The 18440-nt window shown below is 48.7% G+C and overlaps 1 protein-coding gene across 1 annotated transcript in view; it reads left to right on the top strand.

Annotated features, from left to right (window-relative positions):
- Positions 1-18440, top strand: part of LOC115616340 (nectin-1-like) — a 62394-nt gene that overhangs the window by 29795 nt on the left and 14159 nt on the right. Inside the window, exons 2-4 of the mRNA XM_030505440.1 lie at positions 13864-14214; positions 14875-15177; positions 15564-15681. Coding sequence (XP_030361300.1) covers positions 13864-14214; positions 14875-15177; positions 15564-15681 — 772 coding nt within the window. The remainder of the gene's footprint in view (positions 1-13863; positions 14215-14874; positions 15178-15563; positions 15682-18440) is intronic.

Here is an 18440-nt window from a genome sequence, read left to right as displayed (position 1 = left end):
GATACGGAAGCTCTGAGAGAAAATGCCACATGCACTTTTCTGAGGACAACTGTAAACTTCCTCTTCCTCTTGGGCTTCCTGTTACTTCCCTGTCTGAGTCCTTTGCTTGAGGAGATCCACAGCAAAAACTCCCAGTCGTTTTCTTAGTGCTTGTTGAGCTTGTATAGCCCAGAGGGTTGAAAATAGCCTTGGGGATAAGATTGAGCTGTCCTTTCAGGTTGCCTTCAGCTCTGCAAAGAGGCAGTTGTTTTCCATGTAAGGGGTGTTATTTGTTTCTGATGGGATCTCTGCTGAGGAAGGTGTGTCACTCCCCTAAATGAAGTCTCTTCGTTTCCCTTTGGGGCACATCATTCTTACCCTCTTGTGCTGTTTCCTCCATCTCTGTCCCTTTTTTGCAGGGTCTGGGCACAGGGTGACTTCAGATGCAGAACCCATCACCCATTCTTGCTTGGACAATTCCAGTGTGGACTGATCTGCTCGCCACACTATTTATCTGTTGAGAGTTCAAGTCCAAAGACCTGTTCCTTCTGACTGTCAGATCTGGTGCTGTGACAGCATCGGAAACAGTCAATTCTCGAGCCTGGTACCTTTCCAGAGCTGGGCAGAAACTTAGCTTTTGGTTTAATTAATGATTCTTTCATCTCATCCAACCGGTGGGTGTACTGGCAAGGCACCAGTCTGTGTCTTGCAGCAGTATTCCCTTGTTTAGACCAACTGTGCTGCTTAGCACGAGTCTTTTACCAGAATGGCTATGCCGTTTTCCAGGACCTGAGCTTAGATTTAATGAGCAAGTTAATCTATTTCTGCATGGCACTGTGCTGTGCCACAAGGACATGCCCTGCTCTGCTCTGTGTTCACACAAGGCAACAACATGCTTTAAACTGGTGTTTCTGTCTGTCCTCCTTTGCCTCCTCTCAGAGTTTCTGCAGACAAGCAGACACAGCCCTTGAGACCTCTACCCTTAACTAAATATTGACCCTTGACCTCTCTAACCCCCACACTAATAGATGTTAATGACATTTATCTACATACTTATCTTTCTTTTCCACTGCCCACACTGAAGTATTTGGGTACCTTGGGTACCAGTAACGGTTTGTGGCATCCAGGTGCCATCAACTCTTTTTGCAGGATGGGAGAATTACTGTTCAGACAAGTTAAGAAGCTTCCTTTAATCTCTTTTCCCTGGTTTCTGTCTTTTTTTTTTTTTCATTGCATTCATTTAATACCCATGTGGATATTTCTGGAAGCCTTTCTCCATTTCTATTCTGGTCATTTTTTTACAGAATTGGAGATGGGACCTTTTGTCCTCTTTTCTCTTGCTCTTAGCTATTTATATCCTTACATCCATCTTCTTAGGTAGTCAAGCGTCCAGATGTGTTATATCTGTCACCTTGGTGCCTAAGCAACAAGTAAAGATGTTTCTTCACAGATGTTAGCTCAAGCAATGGCTGCTTTAAAGCAGGGTGGCAAACAAGTGGCAGCCTGTGAGCAATTCAAGCCCAGCTGCCATGCCCAGAGGCAGTGAAGCACCAAGGGGAGCCCTGGCCAGGCTTGTCCTATCCTTTTGTGGAGCATCAGGACACCAGGGGGGGTGTTCTTGTCTCATATGGATTCATTCTGCACAGCTTCTCCTTCCCTTATGTGATGGTCATCAGCTGTTGTGGGACCTGGCATGGTAGGTCAGGAAAGTCCATCGCATCTGACCTACAAGTCTCCCCACTTCTGCTTACAGTGCTTTGGCTCCAGAGCCATTCCCCCATCCTGATGGGGGACAGGGCTGCTCCTGCGCGGTGCTGTGGTATTGGGGAGCATCTGTCCTCCCTCCAGCCCTCAGGGGAGGCGGCAGATGAGGGCTGCTGCTGTTGTGAAGCAGTGGGGTGCTGTCAGGAGGAAGATGGGGAGCCCGGTTGTTTCCAGCTTTCCAAGGGGAAAATACACAAGTTCTGCTGGAAACCTGGAGGACCCTTTCTTCTTTTCTCTCACCAGGGGAGCTGACTGATGTCTTTTGGGTAAAGTTTGGCTTTAAAAAGGTACAATGTTCTGCAGGAGCTGTGTCCGTATTGTCACGTCTGCTAAAAAATGCGATAGCCTGGTTTGTGTTATCTCTCTCTCTCTCCTCCCTACCCCAATCTGAAAAGAACATGAGTTCTCTTAAATAGCCTCCCATGTAGTTGTTAGCAAGTGGGAAGACACAAACAGCAGACGGAGGAGGAGGTGGGCACAGCAGGCAGGTGGAGGGTGGGAGCAAATCCGTCTGTCAGGAAGGAAGAGGGTTGTTGGGAATGGAGTCCGGAGGGGCAGGCATTGGAATGGGGGCACCCTGTGGAGTGGGGCTGCGTGTGGTCCTGTCCTGGGCTACAGCACAGAAGTCCTAACCCAGGGACAGGGTGGGATGAGGCTCTTACAGAATGAATCCAGATGGACTGGAGCTGAGAATGGGCTGTGGAAATGAAGGTGGGGAGATTCGCAGGCAGGCGGGAAGTGGTTTCTCTTTGGGTGTGAGAGCTATTGGAAAGGTCAGTCGTGGAGATGACTAAAACGCAGAATGGGCTTGCAAGTGGGGTTGTTGGGCGTTTCAGAACGAGTTTTCCTTCTGCTTTTGAAACAAACTGGCATTTGAAAATCTCCACGGAAATGAAATTTCAAAGGAAAACTTTGGCCTGGCTTAATCCAAAATGTGCTGTTGCATTACAACCAAAGCATTTCATTCTGGTTGCAATTCTGGTCAGTGTTTTACCTTATGTCATTTAAAAGAGATGAGAGTCCAAAAGGATAAGTTGTTCTACAATAAATTTAATAAGACTTAAGATGAGAAAACCCTTTTTTGAAAATGAGAAAAACTAAAACCACAAAAAAAGGAAACATTCCGTTCCAAGGTTGGCCATTCCAACCTTATCAAAAGGCTTTTTATTTATTTAATTGAATTTTGCCAAAATCAGCACGTTCCAAGGGATAGTTTTGGCTTGGACTAAATGGCACTTTCCATCAGAAAAACATGCCATGTTGGAAGATTTTCCACTAGATCTAGTGTTTTTTTCCACATGCTTTCCATTTTTGTGGCAACTTTGACAGCCCTTGGTTTCAACTAGGACGAAGCACACAGGAGCCCCAAGAGAGCAGTTGACCTCCCAGTCTTTGAAGACCACGATGATTCACTGGAGCTCTCCCCAGTGGCACAGAGGAAAATACGTCTGCCCCACTGAGCAGCCTGCTGTTCCTGTCCACATAGCCAGCCTTTGGAACACGGCTTAGTGCTCTGTAAGGAGACAGGGAGCCCAGTGCTGATGCAGTTTCGACAGAAGTCAATGAAATAACTATGAAAGTCAATGAAATAACTATGAAAGTCAATGAAATATGGCAATTAAGGCCAAGCAAGCTGTTTAACCCTCGGTCTATGGGCCTGGTTTCCCCAGCATGAGGCTGAAAATGGAATGCTGACTTTCGGCTTGCTCCACCCTGTCTACTGTTAATAGATCTTTGTGGGGAACTGATTGCTTTTTGGTTCTGGCTTGTCTCTCATGAATCTAGACTTAGGGAACAGTTAGATTTAGAGCACATATGTGATTCAAGCCTACTATAAGGATTCAGACCTGCAGCTCTCATCACAGTTGTTGGTATCCCAGCCTTCCTACTCAGGCATCCCCAGACGAGGGAAAAAGTGAAACATGCTGAGAGAGACCCCAAAAAACAGACCAAACAGCAGAAACCCAATATAGATGCTGATGCATCCATCAGACTCTGGGTGATGCATAACAGAAATGTCTCACAAGATGTGTATGAAGGGACATCTCTATACCTGGGCATAGGAGGCCCAATGAGTCACTTAGCACAGCGTGTCATTCCTCCTCCTGAGTGACATTTGTCATCGAGTTTCCCTGAGTGTTATATCACAACCCACCTCCTCCCTGGGGCTATCTGGAAGCACAAAGCTGTCTTGTCGGAGGAGATAATAAGGCACCAAGAAGCCCTCATTAAGTCAAAGTCCCCAGTTACCGCTGCTTGCCCCACCAGAAAGAGCAAGCCTTGCTCCCACTGGGGTGTCCAAAGGGAGATGCAATGTGCTCCCTATTTTGTAAACTCTCTGCAGGATAAATCATCATCTTTCTGCAGAAGTCCCTTTGAACTCCTGCTCCTCCTGACTTGCCCTCTGCTCTGGTCTAAATGCTATCTGTCTTTACAATGCAGTGAGCCCTTGCTGACTGCCCTCACCTTTCTGGGCAGTAAGAGTGGATATAACCGTGTTAGCCTCCCTTACCACCCCCAGAAAAGCAAAGCCATTGCCCCATGCATCCCAGAGCTGTGTAGCAGGCAGGAGCGTGACCCCCGGTGGGAGGCCTCCTTACTGCCTTCCTCCCCCCCTTCAGATGCTCATCACTGGGGCCAGACCAGGCTGCCTTTAATGGGTGGTCTTGTCACTTGTTTACAGTTCTGAGCCTTACAAGCTCAGCAGGCTCCTCTAAGCCCCCACCTGCACAGCCGTTCTGAAGCTCAGCAATCATTCCCCAGACAGCCTGGATGGAGGCTGTGACCTTAATAGATAGAGTGATGCATCTCCATCCAGCATGGAGTCTGTTTCTCTGCCAGCCGCCCTCCACTCAACCCCACCATCTGCTGCGAGGTCTGGAGTCAACGGGACTCCCATGCACCCAAATCTGTCCTGTTCACGTGTCTCTTCTCGCTGATGTGGCATTGCTGCTGAGCTGTAGCGGGCTACGCCAGATCTAAACCTGGGCTAGGAGGATCACAGCAGCCACTCGCAGCAAGCGAGAGGGATGAGGCAAACCCGGAGTGCATGTCAGCTCCCTGGGGCAGTGGGGAATGGAACTGTGGGGCTGGCTTTGCTCAGAGGTTGAATGGGAAACTCACCATCAGCCTCAACATCTCTCATAATTTCTGGCCTGTTCTTACAGAAAATGACATAGATTTGGTTGCAGCCAGTTTGCTTACTGAGAAAAACATGAGCCACATTTTGGGAGCCTTTAGTCTAGCTGTTGATGTGGATAATGTTAAAGTTTTGCTCCCAGGCTCTGTCAACAGAGTAAGTTTTCCACTTCATCTCCTTGTGCCTTGGTTGGTTTCCTCAGCCATAAAAATGAGGGTGACCTTTTCTGTTTGCATGAGTGGTAGGTGGGGCTGTGAGGCCTCACCACAAATGCCTCCATACCTGCTTCCTTAGGTGAGAATTGTCACCATAATATGCAGATACCCACATCTAAACCGATCCATTCGAGTGAGATTGCCAGTGATTGCCTGGGTGGCCTTGGGCACATCTCTTTGTCATTCAGCACCTCTGATTTCCCCATCTCTGAAAGCAGGGGTAATAATACTTTCCTGCCTCTCAGGGTGTTGGAAGATTAATTAGTTACTGTTTGAAAAGCCTTTTGAAGATGCAAAGCTTTTCTTAAGTATGCAGACTTACGCTTATAGATGGGGCCCAGGTAGGACTGAAGCAGGGTGTCTGTCCCTCTGCACTGTGGAGATCTTAAATCCGGGAAGAGGTTAAATTAGTTCCCTGCACAGGGACTTGGTGATAAGAAAGCTGAGCAGCAGCAGGCTGGAAATAAGGCAGGGCACTGAGTTATGGTTTATATGTACACACTGCTCTTTACAGCCTGTTGTTCATGGGCAGGAGTCCTTAAACACGTCAAAGTTGGGAGGTCTGAATCTCTTTCACTTTTCCTAGGACAAGATCATCATAGAATGGTTTGGGTTGGAAGGGACCTTAAAGATTATCTTGTTCCAGCCCTCCTGCCATGGGCAAGGACACCTTCCACGTATTATGAGAGAGGCAGTCAGCTGGAGAAGGGTGTCTGTCCATTGCGTCTGTTTGGTGCCCTGTTTGCATTTATGTTGTTTGCAAAGCTTTTTCCTAGTTGTCAGCTCTGATGGGTCATGAGCCGCCAGAACATGTATCACATTCTTCTGGTCACAAAAAAATTGTGTTGTTTCAGTCTCCAAACAAATTATAGTAGAGCAGAGCATGGCATTCCCACTTGCAGCAGTAGAAAACATTTGTCTTTAACTTAAGTAGATAGTGAAATATCAGCGATACATTACATCCTAAAAGGATAGTGGGAGGAAAGACAAGAGGAAAACAAGACCACAGTCAGAAAGCTGTGACTTGTTAGCATGCATTTCAACTACAGGAAAGTAGGACTTTTGATCTTCTCCACAGAAATTGCAGGTCTGGTCTATACCAGCATGGTTTGGCAGGCAGGGGTGCATTTTCCACCATGTCTTGGACAGAAGACCAGAGAGTTTGTGTCCTTTGGTAATTTCCCATGACCTGGCATCTACCCTTTGGATAAAAGAGGCTTGATTCGAGTGAGGGCAGAGAGAACCAGGGGGTGGCGAGGCTGGTGGGGGCAGCCAGCTTAGGGCTGCCAGCTCTTAACCCTGGCGCTGAAGTCACGCCTGAGTCAGCAGAGTTTCGGCCTTGTCGCGTTCCCATTGTGGAGGCGAATGAGTCACGACCGGCCGAGCCCTGAGAGCTCCCCGGCTTCCTGCTCCGGCTCTTAGCTGTCAGGCCAGGGAGGGAAGGAAGGATCTGATATTCCCTCTTTCTGTGCCATCGAGTTTATTTTTGTTTGTGTTGAATCTCTTCAGTCTCAAGTTCCTCCATTTCGGAAATGAGATGCTGTATGGGTTACTATCTTGATCCCCTCTTCACAGCTCTTCATTAAATCCCTCCTCCTTAGCACCTGGAGAGCTCTAATAGCGAGAATATTTAGCTCTGGACCAGGACTCCTTGAACAACATCCAAGGCACCAAGGAAGCCCAAGAAGGAGGCAGGGCAGAGAAAATACTAATGTACATTTGGGGACTCAGCCCATCAAGATAAGGTCTCAGGACAGTCTCAGCTTAATTAGCTTACCCCAGCTTAATGCTTCAGCATTTCCCCTCCTCCACACTTGATTTTCCAGCTGTACTGTTTTTTTCTGCCTTTGCTTCCCCACCCAACCACCAAATAAGCATTGGCTCTGAATGTGGTCCTCTTTCCCAGTCTTCCCTCTTGTTTACAGCTCAGAGTTGGTAAAAGCAAGAAGACTCTGGCTTTTTCCTTGCTGGCAGGCAGTAAGATGGCTCTTGAGAGAAGGGTCTTTGGTTTTTTTGTTCTTTGCCCACCCTTGTCTTTTCCTGGCCTGCTGCCTGCTTTTCCTAGTGGAGAATTGTGATCCTGGACGTACTCACTGGTGCCCCTCCAGAGGGACTAGTGGCTAGGGATGAGAAGATGCAAGTGAGTGATGTTGGAGAGACACAAGAGGGGTAGGAATATTGTAAGGCTAAAATGGAAGGAGGGCAAGTCAAAGAAACAAGCATCGTTGACCAGTTTGAGAGGCAATCCTCTCCCGGCTTACTCAGACAGGTAGCAGGGGAAGAGGGAGATGTGAGTTAGCTATAATAAGTTGCACAGGGGAAAGGAGATGACAGTCTTGTGAACCCAGGCACTGGACAGGTATGAGTAAGAGCTCACAGTAGGAAAAGAGCTGAGGAACGCACTGGAGGGAAAGGCTGCATGGATGGGAAAGTGGTCCCAGTGCTGAGCACTGGTGCACGCCAGGTAGAGGCTGGGGGCAGGCGGGTTCACTGCTCAGGTGTGTGGGAACTGGCAGCTCTTCCCCAAGGATTAGCCGACATGCTTGTGGGGCGGGGCGGGCAACGGAGCCGGCTCCTCCGTGGTGACTGAGGAGCCTTTGTGCTTTGTTGCTGAGCATGGGGTTTCACAGCTTTATTGCAGGAAGGCCTTTCCCAGTGCTGTGTCAGCTCTTTCAGCAGAAGCCCTGCTCTGCCAGCCTTCCTGCTCTTGCCATGGGGCATGTTCCCCTCCTTGACTTGGGGGGGGGAAGCAAAGCAGCTGTGTGAAAGCCAGGAAAGGTACAGCAAAGAGTGAAAGCCAGGAGCAAAGGCAGGCATCGTTGTTCCATTCCCACTCCTCTGGTTTGCAGCCCTTTTCCTAGAGAACTAGAAGCTTGGTTGCAACTGAGGCCATTCGCAAGGCTCAAGCACAGACAGCAAGAACTAATGGTCTAGCCTGGTGTTCATCTCTGCTTTTCGCTGTCTGTTTGATCTGTGGCCAATCTCACCCTGGCGTCTGCTTTTCTTTCATCTATTTCTGTGAAGAACACCTGGGACAAACATGGCCTTGGTCTTATTTAGGGCCTTTGTGTGAATCCCAGTGGTGGCTCGATGAATAGACTTTCCAAACCTTAACAGAGAACAAGCGGAACATCAATGGATCAGGCCCTTTGGGTAAGATCTTTTATTGGAGGGGATCCTGAGGCTACTTTGTGCTCCATTTATCCTAAGAGGAAATACTGCACAGGCAGAAGGCAACCCTGCTTTATCCCAAAGGCATCTCCATTGTGCTGTCCCAGCAGACAGCCAATGAAGGACCAGCTAGAGACCTCACTCAATACAAGCCGTTGACTGGTCCTCAGATAATAACATCTCTGCTGTTGCTATTATCTGCTGGTTCTGAATATGAACCAGTGACCTAGAGTAAAAGGCCCTGTGTTTCCCATTTGCAAGCCAAAGCCAAGCCCGTTGGTTCTTTTTTGAGAGGGATTTGGGTGGAAGCCAGATGGGCCAGTGTACATGCTGCCATTTCCCCTTCAGCTCCCATAAAGCTCTCAGCTCTCAGCTTGGGGAAGGGATGCTTGGGCTTGCAGTTTCTCTTGGTGTGCCCCCACCTGATCACGACGTTATCATCTCAGGCCTTTCACTTTCATGTGCAGCCATGTCACCTGGAACTATAATCTTGCCACATCTCTTAACACTCATCTTCTTTCTAAGGCCCTTGTGTTGGAAACTCAGTCTTCCTCTTCTAATCCCTGTGGTGTTCAAGCTCCACAGTAAGTGGGGCAGAACTGAATCAGTGCATGACAGTGAGACCTCCAGAGAAAGTCTGCTGCTGCAGGAAGTGCATGTTGGTGAATCACTGGAGACCACTCCTTCATTGCAGTCGGCTGAAAGCATTGACTAAGCAGGGTGAGCCAAGCACTGTGCTCTTTTGGAAGAGCAGCAGAGTACTGATTTGAATGCCTGGCAATCAATACAAAGTCTCTCTGGCAAGAGGACAGATATTAACCCCAACATCTTGGCGCAGCACCAGCTCAAACCTTTGCTTCTTGCCACCTGAAATTCCCCTGCTGGGATTTAGGATCTTCTGTCCCATTTCCCACCCTGCCTAACACACCTGTGGCATTCCTCTGGGCTGCTGGAGTCTGGTTGTGTTCTGCCCCACAAGGGTTGTGTTTCAGACCTTGGTTTCCACTTAAGAATAGGGAAGACTTGAAAAATGAATTCAGAAATACCGAGAGAAAAATATACCGATGTTTTCGTAAGGTCCAGCTACTGTGACCTTCAGTTTAGTTATATAAGTGATGCAAAGACTGTCGTACTGATTCCTCTGACTTTTGCATCAGCCATGATATTGCCACACTGAAGGGTGGCTCGTCACACTTCTGCCAAGGGCTGTTTCAATGCCCTTGGGGTGAGATGAGTATCAGGGAACAGGAGGGAGAGAAACTGGTGAGAGGCTCAGCTGAGGCAAGGTTGTGCAAAGCAGTGTGGAGTTCACATGGTTCTTAACAAAGAGGCATTGATTGGAGGCTCGCTGTTGTGACAGAGCTCACTACTGCCTGGAGATCATTTCCAGAGCTTTCTATATGGGGGAGCAAGAACCAGATTTGCAAGCGTGGGAGCCTCGATGTAACAGCACCTTGCGGGCTTTTAGGAGAAAGGGTTTTCAGGTTCAAGAGCCACAAGCTGCCACTTCATCTGCTCCCTCGCCAGCGCCCCTCACACCCAAGGAGTCCAGACCTTCCTTCCCAGCCCGTTGCCTGTGCCGCAGGGCACCTTGAGTTCTGCATGGTGCCCCCAAGGCCTTGCATGACCTAGTAAATATCTGGGTTTGGGATCGTGGGGAAAGGCATCAGCACAAACCACTTCAGAGGCCAAGGTGGAGGAGTAGCATCTCAGAGGTCTCCACTAATGAGGTCTTGGCACCAACATGTCTTTGGCACTCAGCTGGGCCTTTTTTATTGCTTTTGGTCCTTAACAAAAACTTACACCAAAAACCTAATGAGTAAAATGCAGCTCGGCAAGCTTCAACCTATACATCTAATGCTTCCTCGTGTGCTGGCTGCCCCCTGGGAGGTATCCGAGTGGATTGGTGGGCACTGGGAGATCTGGCATAGGAACTGCAAATGGCAGGATGTATCCAAGCCTTTTCCCTGCCATACCGACCACACAGATCCTTCAGCAAAGAAGCAGCAAGGCGAACCCCAGCGCTGCACATGCACGCACACATCCTGCTTAGTATGTTCAAGGCTCTCCAGAGGTTGATTAGGGATTTTATTTTCTCCTCCTCTCCCGGCCTTGCACGCTCATTACCATCAATTATCTATGCATTTGCCCTGATGAATTATTGAGTGTGTAACGGGGCGAGGGAAGACCTGCCATCCCAGCTCAGTCACCCTGCAAACAAATGCTCCCCGGAGCATGACAGCCGCTAGTTTGCCCTCTGGCTTCTGATTTAGGATGGGAGCATGGAAGGCTAATCCAGGAACTTGCAAAATCCCTTTAGTCCATCTGTCCCCCTTCCTCATCATTGCTGTTGAGGTGTGAGTGGTGTTGCCCTGGTATGAAGCAGAACAATGGGTGAGTTATTTGCTGACGAGAGGCTTCGAGGAGCACAACAGAAAGAGTTTACCCTCTCTTGCAAAAGAGCCATGAGTTATTCAGTCACCTGGAAAGGAAACATGATTTCCGCACAGTGTTTGGGGTTTTTTGGGGGTATTTTTTGTTTGATTTGTTTTGTTATTCTTCTGCTGGTGGTTTTTTTTTTCTCCCCCATTTTCCCCTGAAGCCTTTAGAAAGTTTGGAATGTGTTTTTCTTAAAGCTGCTACATGTAGAAGCCTGAATCCCAGCTTTGGCAGCGTGTTGTTGCTGGCAAACAGTCCTGAACTGGCACCAGCTTTTTCCCTAGCCGAAAGTCTGCTACAACTGGGCAGAGGGTTCTGCAAGGACCATTCTGGGGTCTAGTTCAAGGTCAGGTTTGTCAGCACCAAGGTCTGCTTTATCTCCAGTTTGTATCCAAGTAGTCTGCACTGATGCATGGACCCCATGGCAGTGGTAGGGTAGAAGGGGGAGATGAGGACTGGGAATTGTTTCCACCACTCGAGGTCAAGAAAATTCACTTGATTTTTAAAACGATCATTCATTAATTTGCAGGGAAATCATAGCATGAAGAAAGAGCATAGTAATGATGGAGTGAGGGACTGGATTGATCTCTCTCTTGTGATGCATACTGCATTCTCTGCCAGGTTGGCTGACGATATCTGTATTTAAGAGGCACGTCTTAGGTGCCCATCCTTGGGCAGCGGTAGCCTTCATCCTGGCATAGCCTCCTGCATGCAGTGCTCATCCACACAGCCTGCTAGGGAGAGACCAGGCTGCTGCCATGCATGGGAGCCGGTGGCTTTCCATCCTCTCTGGGGCTCAGCTCATCCCTTGCTTTGCTGGCAATGGAGGAGGCGCCGGGCCACGACTTCCTGCTGTCGCGAACGGGGCCTCTTTTATTGGGATGTGGAAAGCCGGGTTCAAAGGGAAGCGCTGGGGCCTGTGGGGGGTCAGGCAGCTTGTGTGGGAGCGCAGCCAGCTGCGCCAGCGCCCCAGCCGCGGGCAGCTCCTGCCCCAGGGCATGGGCCCTGCATGAAAGAGGTGGGGACCGGTGCTGATGAATCCGCTCTGCTCCAGCCTTGGGAGAAAGAGGGAGTGCTGAGCACACCTACAGCCAGGCAGCGTGAGATGGGCGGCAGGTTGTTCCCAGGGCCTTTGCTACGTGATTGCTTTTGCTCTCCGGCAAGCTCCCACACGCTTTGCGAGGCTCTGAAGGCTTCCGAGCCAGACTGCTTGGCAAACGTGTTGCTCATCTCCACGGGTGTGGGCAATTCTGCAAGAGACTCTCTCACCTCCAGGGTAGAAGGAGCAGCATCTGCTGCAAAGCGTGTTGGAGACATCTCCCCTCTCCCCATCCATCTTCCTCAGATCCCAGCATAGCGTTATCTAAACCCGGTGCCCTCATTCCATCAGGAAGGCTGTTGTGTGTTGGGGTCCTGCAGGTCATAGGCTGGTCTGGTGTCAGAGAAGTCCTCATGCATGCAGGCACATGAGGGCACCAGCGCTTTGCTGTGGCTGTAAGCAGCACTGAAAGACATTCCCCAGCACCCAGCTGCGATGCTAGGGTGTGGGGCAAACCAGCACTTGACTCAGGGAAGGGGGCAAGTTCACACAAAGCTCTAGAGACCGAGTTTCGGTCTTAACTGCTGATGACTGTGGTCAGCTGATGGCGTCTCATGGCCGGGCTGGATTGTTGAGGCTTGTCCTCAGGGTCGCAGGCTTGGCGTGGTGGGAAGGAGAAGGGGAGAAAGAAGAGGCTTAGATGAGATGTGGGGACTGAGATGAGGCAGAGTACTACAGTGAGAGGACAACATGGGAGCGTGCCGAGAGAAGGGTAGAGGTGATGCTTGCGGATGAGACTTCTGTATGCCTGCACTTGTGTGCATGTGAAACTGCAGGAGGGAGACCTCGCTCAGGTTCACATGTACATCACAGGGTACATCCGCCAGGAGTCTGTGGGAGTTAAAACTGAGGAGTTCATTTTGGCCTTACATGAGGAACCTGTTTGTCCCCTGGAAGAATAGAGGTGACATTTCTGAAATGCTCTGTCCCCTGTTAGGAGATGCTGTCCTGTTTCTCTCGCTGTGCATTTTTTCTTTGCCCAGACTTTGTCTCTTTCATTACCCTTTCATGTTCCCTGCTCTTTGTACATCTTTCTTTTTTTATTACCCCTTTCTTTTCATTTACTCTCAGTCTCCCAGAATACATCCAATTGCAGATTCTGCCAGAAGCAATGAGCAAAACCCGCTTTTCTTGTTCTTACCACCTTGCTTCTGTATTGCATTTATCATATAAATACTGGCTGTATAATTACCAGAGCATTATCTCTAAACATACAGTTTAGGGAAAGACACAGTGGCAGTCAAAGATGAATTTCAGGGTCAGTCTGGTGGGAGACATTTTACTCCAGCTGTTAGGGGAGGAATCAGCTGAGACAGAATAGCAGTCATGAACACCAGCCACCACTTTGCCCAGGCACCCTCATCTTTACTCCACAGGATCAAAGTGGAAGGTTCCTAAATGCAGCCGCTTCGGGGGTTAATAAAAGGCCACGGAAACAATCTAGATCATGCAGGTAGATCGTGCGAAGTGTACAGGCACTGCTGTAAATCTGTTCTTAGATGGGGACTATTGTTGCTCTGAAATCAGGGCTGAGTCTTAGCAGCTCACTTAATTACTCATGCATTTGCAATAGGATTAAATGGACATCTGAGTGTGTGTTAGCATATGTTAGAATATGCTGTGCTGATAAATATCAGTGCTTTCATGTGCCTCCAGATACGCATGCTCTCTATATTTACAGTGACTGATTATGTGTCATCCAAATTTGAAGACAAAAGGAAGGAAAGGATTATTGATCCAAGCTCATGCCTTTTGGTGATCATGAACCCTAGGCTGCAGAGCATTAGGGCTGGTTGTAGTGAAGCGTAAACACCAGTTGTGGAAAGGAAGGTGTTTATGAACAGTAATGAAGCTGCAGGAGATGCAGGTGGATGCAGGTAGTTGCAGAAGATAATGGGTGCCTGTAGCCATAGACTGATCTCGTATCAGCCATGCCAAGAAGCAGAAAAATGAATAAATAAAGGAATTCATGGGCATGATGTCAAAGGACTGTTCTTTTTCTCACGTTCTTTGTCTGAGAAGTACACGTGTCTTCATGTCTTTCCATTTTATTGCAGGGCTGCAAGCTCAGACTGTCTTAGTCAATGACACAGTCTCGGGGTTTATCGGAACAGACGTGGTCCTGCACTGCAGCTTCACCAATCCACTCCCCAATGTGAAGATCACGCAAGTGACGTGGCAGAAAGCCACCAATGGCTCCAAGCAGAATGTGGCCATCTACAACCCTGCCATGGGGGTCTCCATCCTCTCGCCCTACAAAGAGCGGGTGACTTTCCGGAATCCTTCCTTCAAAGACGGCACCATTCAGCTCTCTCAGCTAGAGCTGGAGGATGAGGGAGTTTACATCTGTGAGTTCGCTACCTTCCCAACTGGCAACCGGGAAAGTCAACTCAACCTCACTGTGCTGGGTAAGATACCGCATGAGCTTTGTCGTGTGAACGATTGCCTCCACTTAAACGGATCTGGAGGAGCCTGAGACTCATTTCCTGAGAGCTTAGGGCAAAGGTGAATCTTAGGTGTGAATTTTCCCTATGATGATCTTTCAAGTTGACTGTAAAGAGGTAAAGAGCAGGGAACTCAGGGTAGGTGGTTCATTGAGCTCTCACAGGAATGCTTCTTCCTCTTTCCAGGCCTCAGTTCCCCTATCTCTTAATGCAGGTGCAATAACAGTGGCCTGTTCCCTAAGGGAGTGGTGAGTTATAATGAGCTGGTGGCTGTCAAGTGAACAGAAAAAAGACAACAGAAAGATCCTATGCACAAGCAGAGCTTGTCCATGGAGCTTAGGTTGTGAGTGAATAGACCCCACCCAAGGTCTGCATGATTCATTTGCTCTCCAATTTTAGTTTCTCATTCTAAAATGGTGCTGAAAACCTATGGCAGGAAAGGACTGACTTTCCATTTGTGTATCTGTGCCTCTAGGAGACCTCCACCACTCTTTTCCCAGAGCAGGTTGCTGGCAGTTTTCAGCAGCAGGCTCGGTGGTGCTAGATGTGTCTTGGGTTGTAGTAGAGAGGGTGGCATTGGTTTCCTAACCCTTTTCTTCTCCTCCTTTTTGCAATTCCTTGCAGCCAAGCCTACAAATTGGATGGAGGGCACCAAGCGACCACTTATTGCTAAGTCTGGCAGGACAGAAAAGGTCTTGGTAGCTACCTGCACCTCCTCTAATGGGAAGCCCCCCAGCACTGTCACCTGGGACACCAAGCTCAAAGGAGAAGCGGAGTTCCAGGAGATCCGGAATAGCAATGGCACCATCACCGTGATCAGCCGGTACCGGCTGGTGCCGAGCCGGGAGGCCCACCGCCAGCAGCTCATGTGTGTGGTCAATTACCAGCTGGACCGCTTCACCGACAGCATGACCCTCAACGTGCAGTGTAAGTGAGCATGGGCAGGGCTGGAGAGAAAGCTCCACCTGGCAAAAAAGGGATTGTTCTGAATGGAAGATGTTGGTCTGGTGCAGGGGTTGAAGTAGGGGCTGCTCTCTTCTTCTGGAGAGTGAAAGCTGAAGTGATTCCTTGGAATAATCATATGCTTTCTCCTTCTTTCTCTCTCTGCCATGTCCCTTTGTTCCTCCCCTTCTCTCTCTCCTTCATTCTCTCTCACATTCCTTGTCCCACCATCTTTCCAACCTTTCAATCTCTCTCCTTCTCTCACCCCTGCCCCCTCATCTCTTCCTGTTTAATTTTCTCCCTCTTCCTTTTCCATAATTCTTTCCTCTCCTTTTCCATCCTGCTTTTCTGTCTTTTTCATCCCCCTGCAGATGAGCCAGAAGTCACTATCGAGGGCTTTGATGGCAACTGGTTCCTCAACCGAAAGGATGTGAAGCTGATATGCAAATCTGATGCCAATCCCCCAGCTCACACCTATGAATGGAAGCTGTAAGTGTCTACAATGCTGCTGCTCTCAGCAGCACATATGATCTTCAAACAGGGCCAAGGAGTCTCTATAGAGACCTCAGTCACCCTCTGGTCAGTTAGGGTCCGGTTGCATTGCTATCAGTGGTAATGTCCAAGGTAAAACCTGTGCATGTGATGGGAGAGTTGATCAGTTGTAGTTGCTGGAGCTGTGCTCCTGCAGAATGCTTGGAGCTGATTCTGGTTTCACGTGGCCTATGGGCCCTGCTGACAGAGATGGGACTAGCATTTCGGTTGAGCCACACACCGCCACCTCACCTTGTGATGGATAGAGCTTATCCCCTGCCGTTCAGCTGGATCTTCCCCCAGCATCGTCCAGTTCAGATGCAGGAGGGAAGGGCAGTGGGTAAGGATCATACACACTCCCTCTCCACTGGGCTGGAATGGAGCTTGCTACCAATGTAGTGCAGCCTCAATACCCTGGGTAACTTCCTATTCTCACTTCACTGGAATAATATTCTGCTCTGGTGATGTGAAGCAGCTGAGATATGACAAGGTGAATAATTTTCCCAGCACCAATCAAGTGCTTCAGTAGCAGAGCTGGAAAAGAACCCAAGATTTCCCTTCCTTAAAGGGGCGCAAATAGCACAAAAATTGTCTCCATGTCAAAAAGCCTTTCCCTGGAATCAGCCCCATCAGTGAGCAGGAGCTCCCCTTTGGAACACTCATCCCCCTGTGACTGACATTAAACAGAAGCAGTTCACTATCCTTCAGGGTTTCAGCTTTTGGCTGAACACACTAAAGGGACTGAAAAGTGAGTGAGGGGTGTCTGGGGAGTCGGACGGGAATTGATGCAACCTGATGTGGTTCCCTCTCCCTCTTTCTTTTCTAGAGGCACTCATGTAGCTTTAAAAAAGAAAGATCAAATGGATCCTTTCTTCTTTGCAGCTGGCATTTGTCATCAGGAAAGAGGCTCTCAAAATGGCTTTGTAAGAAGCTCGGCATATTCACTCTTACTTTGCTTCCCAGATCAAACTGTTCACAGTGAAAGACTGAAGAGGATTGTTTTTCTTGCCTTCTTTCTAGTTCTTGTTCCCATCTCTCTTCCTCTGTTGGTTCTGCCAGTTTGACTTAAACTCCGAGGGGCTCTCTGGGTTCCTCACAACATTGCCAGGAAACCGTTAGAGGCAAAGTTGCGCCTTGTGGCACCCAAGGCAGAAGAGAATCCAGTTTAGGCTATCTCTGTGCAGCACCACTGATGAATTGAGTTGAAGCAAGCCTTGTGAGATGGAGCTGGGGACGGAAGACAGGGTTTTGCTTTGCTTTTGGGCAAGTCATTTCATCCCTTTGTTCTGCTATTGCCCACATGCAAGTCTGGAGGCTGAGTGCTTGCTGGGCTCCGGGGCATCAGGCTTTCTGTGGCAGCTCTGTCACTGACCCTGATCTCTGTTGGAGCAGTCTGCTCCTGCTATGATAGTGATGCTGAAGACAGGCTGAGAGCTGAAGCACGGGGTCACCAGGTACCGAATGTCTCAGCCAGGTGATGTTTCTGCAGCCCAGGGCAAGAAAGAGGTTTAGTTACCAACTAGGCTCAAACACAACAGGGGATGCAGGTGCCAGGGCTGAGCATGGAACCGCATGAGTACGACATGTCATTTGCACACCTGGTTTACACACTGTGCTGGTAGTAAACTCAGCTCTGGCCTAGCTGGGAATAGCATCTCTGTGAGCCAGGCACTGAGTTGGTCCCCATGTGCTTATCTGATTGATGGGGGTTTTTTAACACTGGAAAGAGTTGTTTTCCTATGGATTCTCTGTGAGCTGTGCATATGTCCATTTGTCTGTCTTTAGCCTGCAAGAGTTTCTTGACTTACAGCTGGGAGCATCAATACTTTGCTTTGAGAAGGAACTGTGGGAAGAATAATGGAGAGAGAAAGCAAGGAATTAGAGAGTACAGGTTTCTAAGCCTGACAGTGCTTCAGCCTGATTCCCCAGGACACTTGGTGGGTCAGTTAGGACAGTGTATAGGATTATTGACCTGAGAGGATGGAAAGGAAGGATGGAGTGCAGCTGAAGATAAGGAGGATGGAGGTGGAAGAAGAGGAAAATTGAGAGAGCAAGTGAGACTGAGGGAAATAGAGGCACAAAGGGAGGAGGAGGATGTTTGGCTCCTGCCTGGAATGTAAAAACCAGCCATCCCTGCGGAGCAACAGTCAGGGGAGCTGTTAGAGTAAGCAATAGCCTTCTTTAGCATCACACACCAGTTTTTAGATGCGCCCTTTTCTTTGCAGATTCAGGGCCCTATAGGCAGAGGACCAGCATTAGGCTGTTCTGTTCTTCTAGCAGCTTTGGGATCACTGGCTTGAAGTAGCTGGGAAAGACTTAATGTGTTTGCTATACATATGTGCCTATGTGTACATGTAGACATGCAAAATATGTGCATGTGCGTTTAGGCACTTCTTTACAAACCTAATTATACCCCCATTATTCCCTTTTGTTTCTTACAAATTGCTGACAATATGCGCACATTTTTGTTGGGAGGAGGGGAAAGAATGACTTGAGTAATTTTTAATTGCCTAAGAGAAGTAATTACTTTACTTTGCTTCAGTAATTAAGAATAACCAGGCCATGTGTGTCTTTTCCTAACACACAGGGGTTTTGGTTTTATTTTTTGTCGGCTTTTGTTCATTTATTCTGTGTATCTCTAGGCCTAGTTTTGCATTATACCAATTTCACACCTATCTGACTATTCTGACATGGGCAGGTCATAGATGGCAGGGCTC

Source organism: Strigops habroptila, chromosome 17, assembly GCF_004027225.2.
Source record: "Strigops habroptila isolate Jane chromosome 17, bStrHab1.2.pri, whole genome shotgun sequence".
NCBI lineage: Eukaryota > Metazoa > Chordata > Aves > Psittaciformes > Psittacidae > Strigops > Strigops habroptila.
This window is presented reverse-complemented; position numbering and strand designations above follow the sequence as displayed.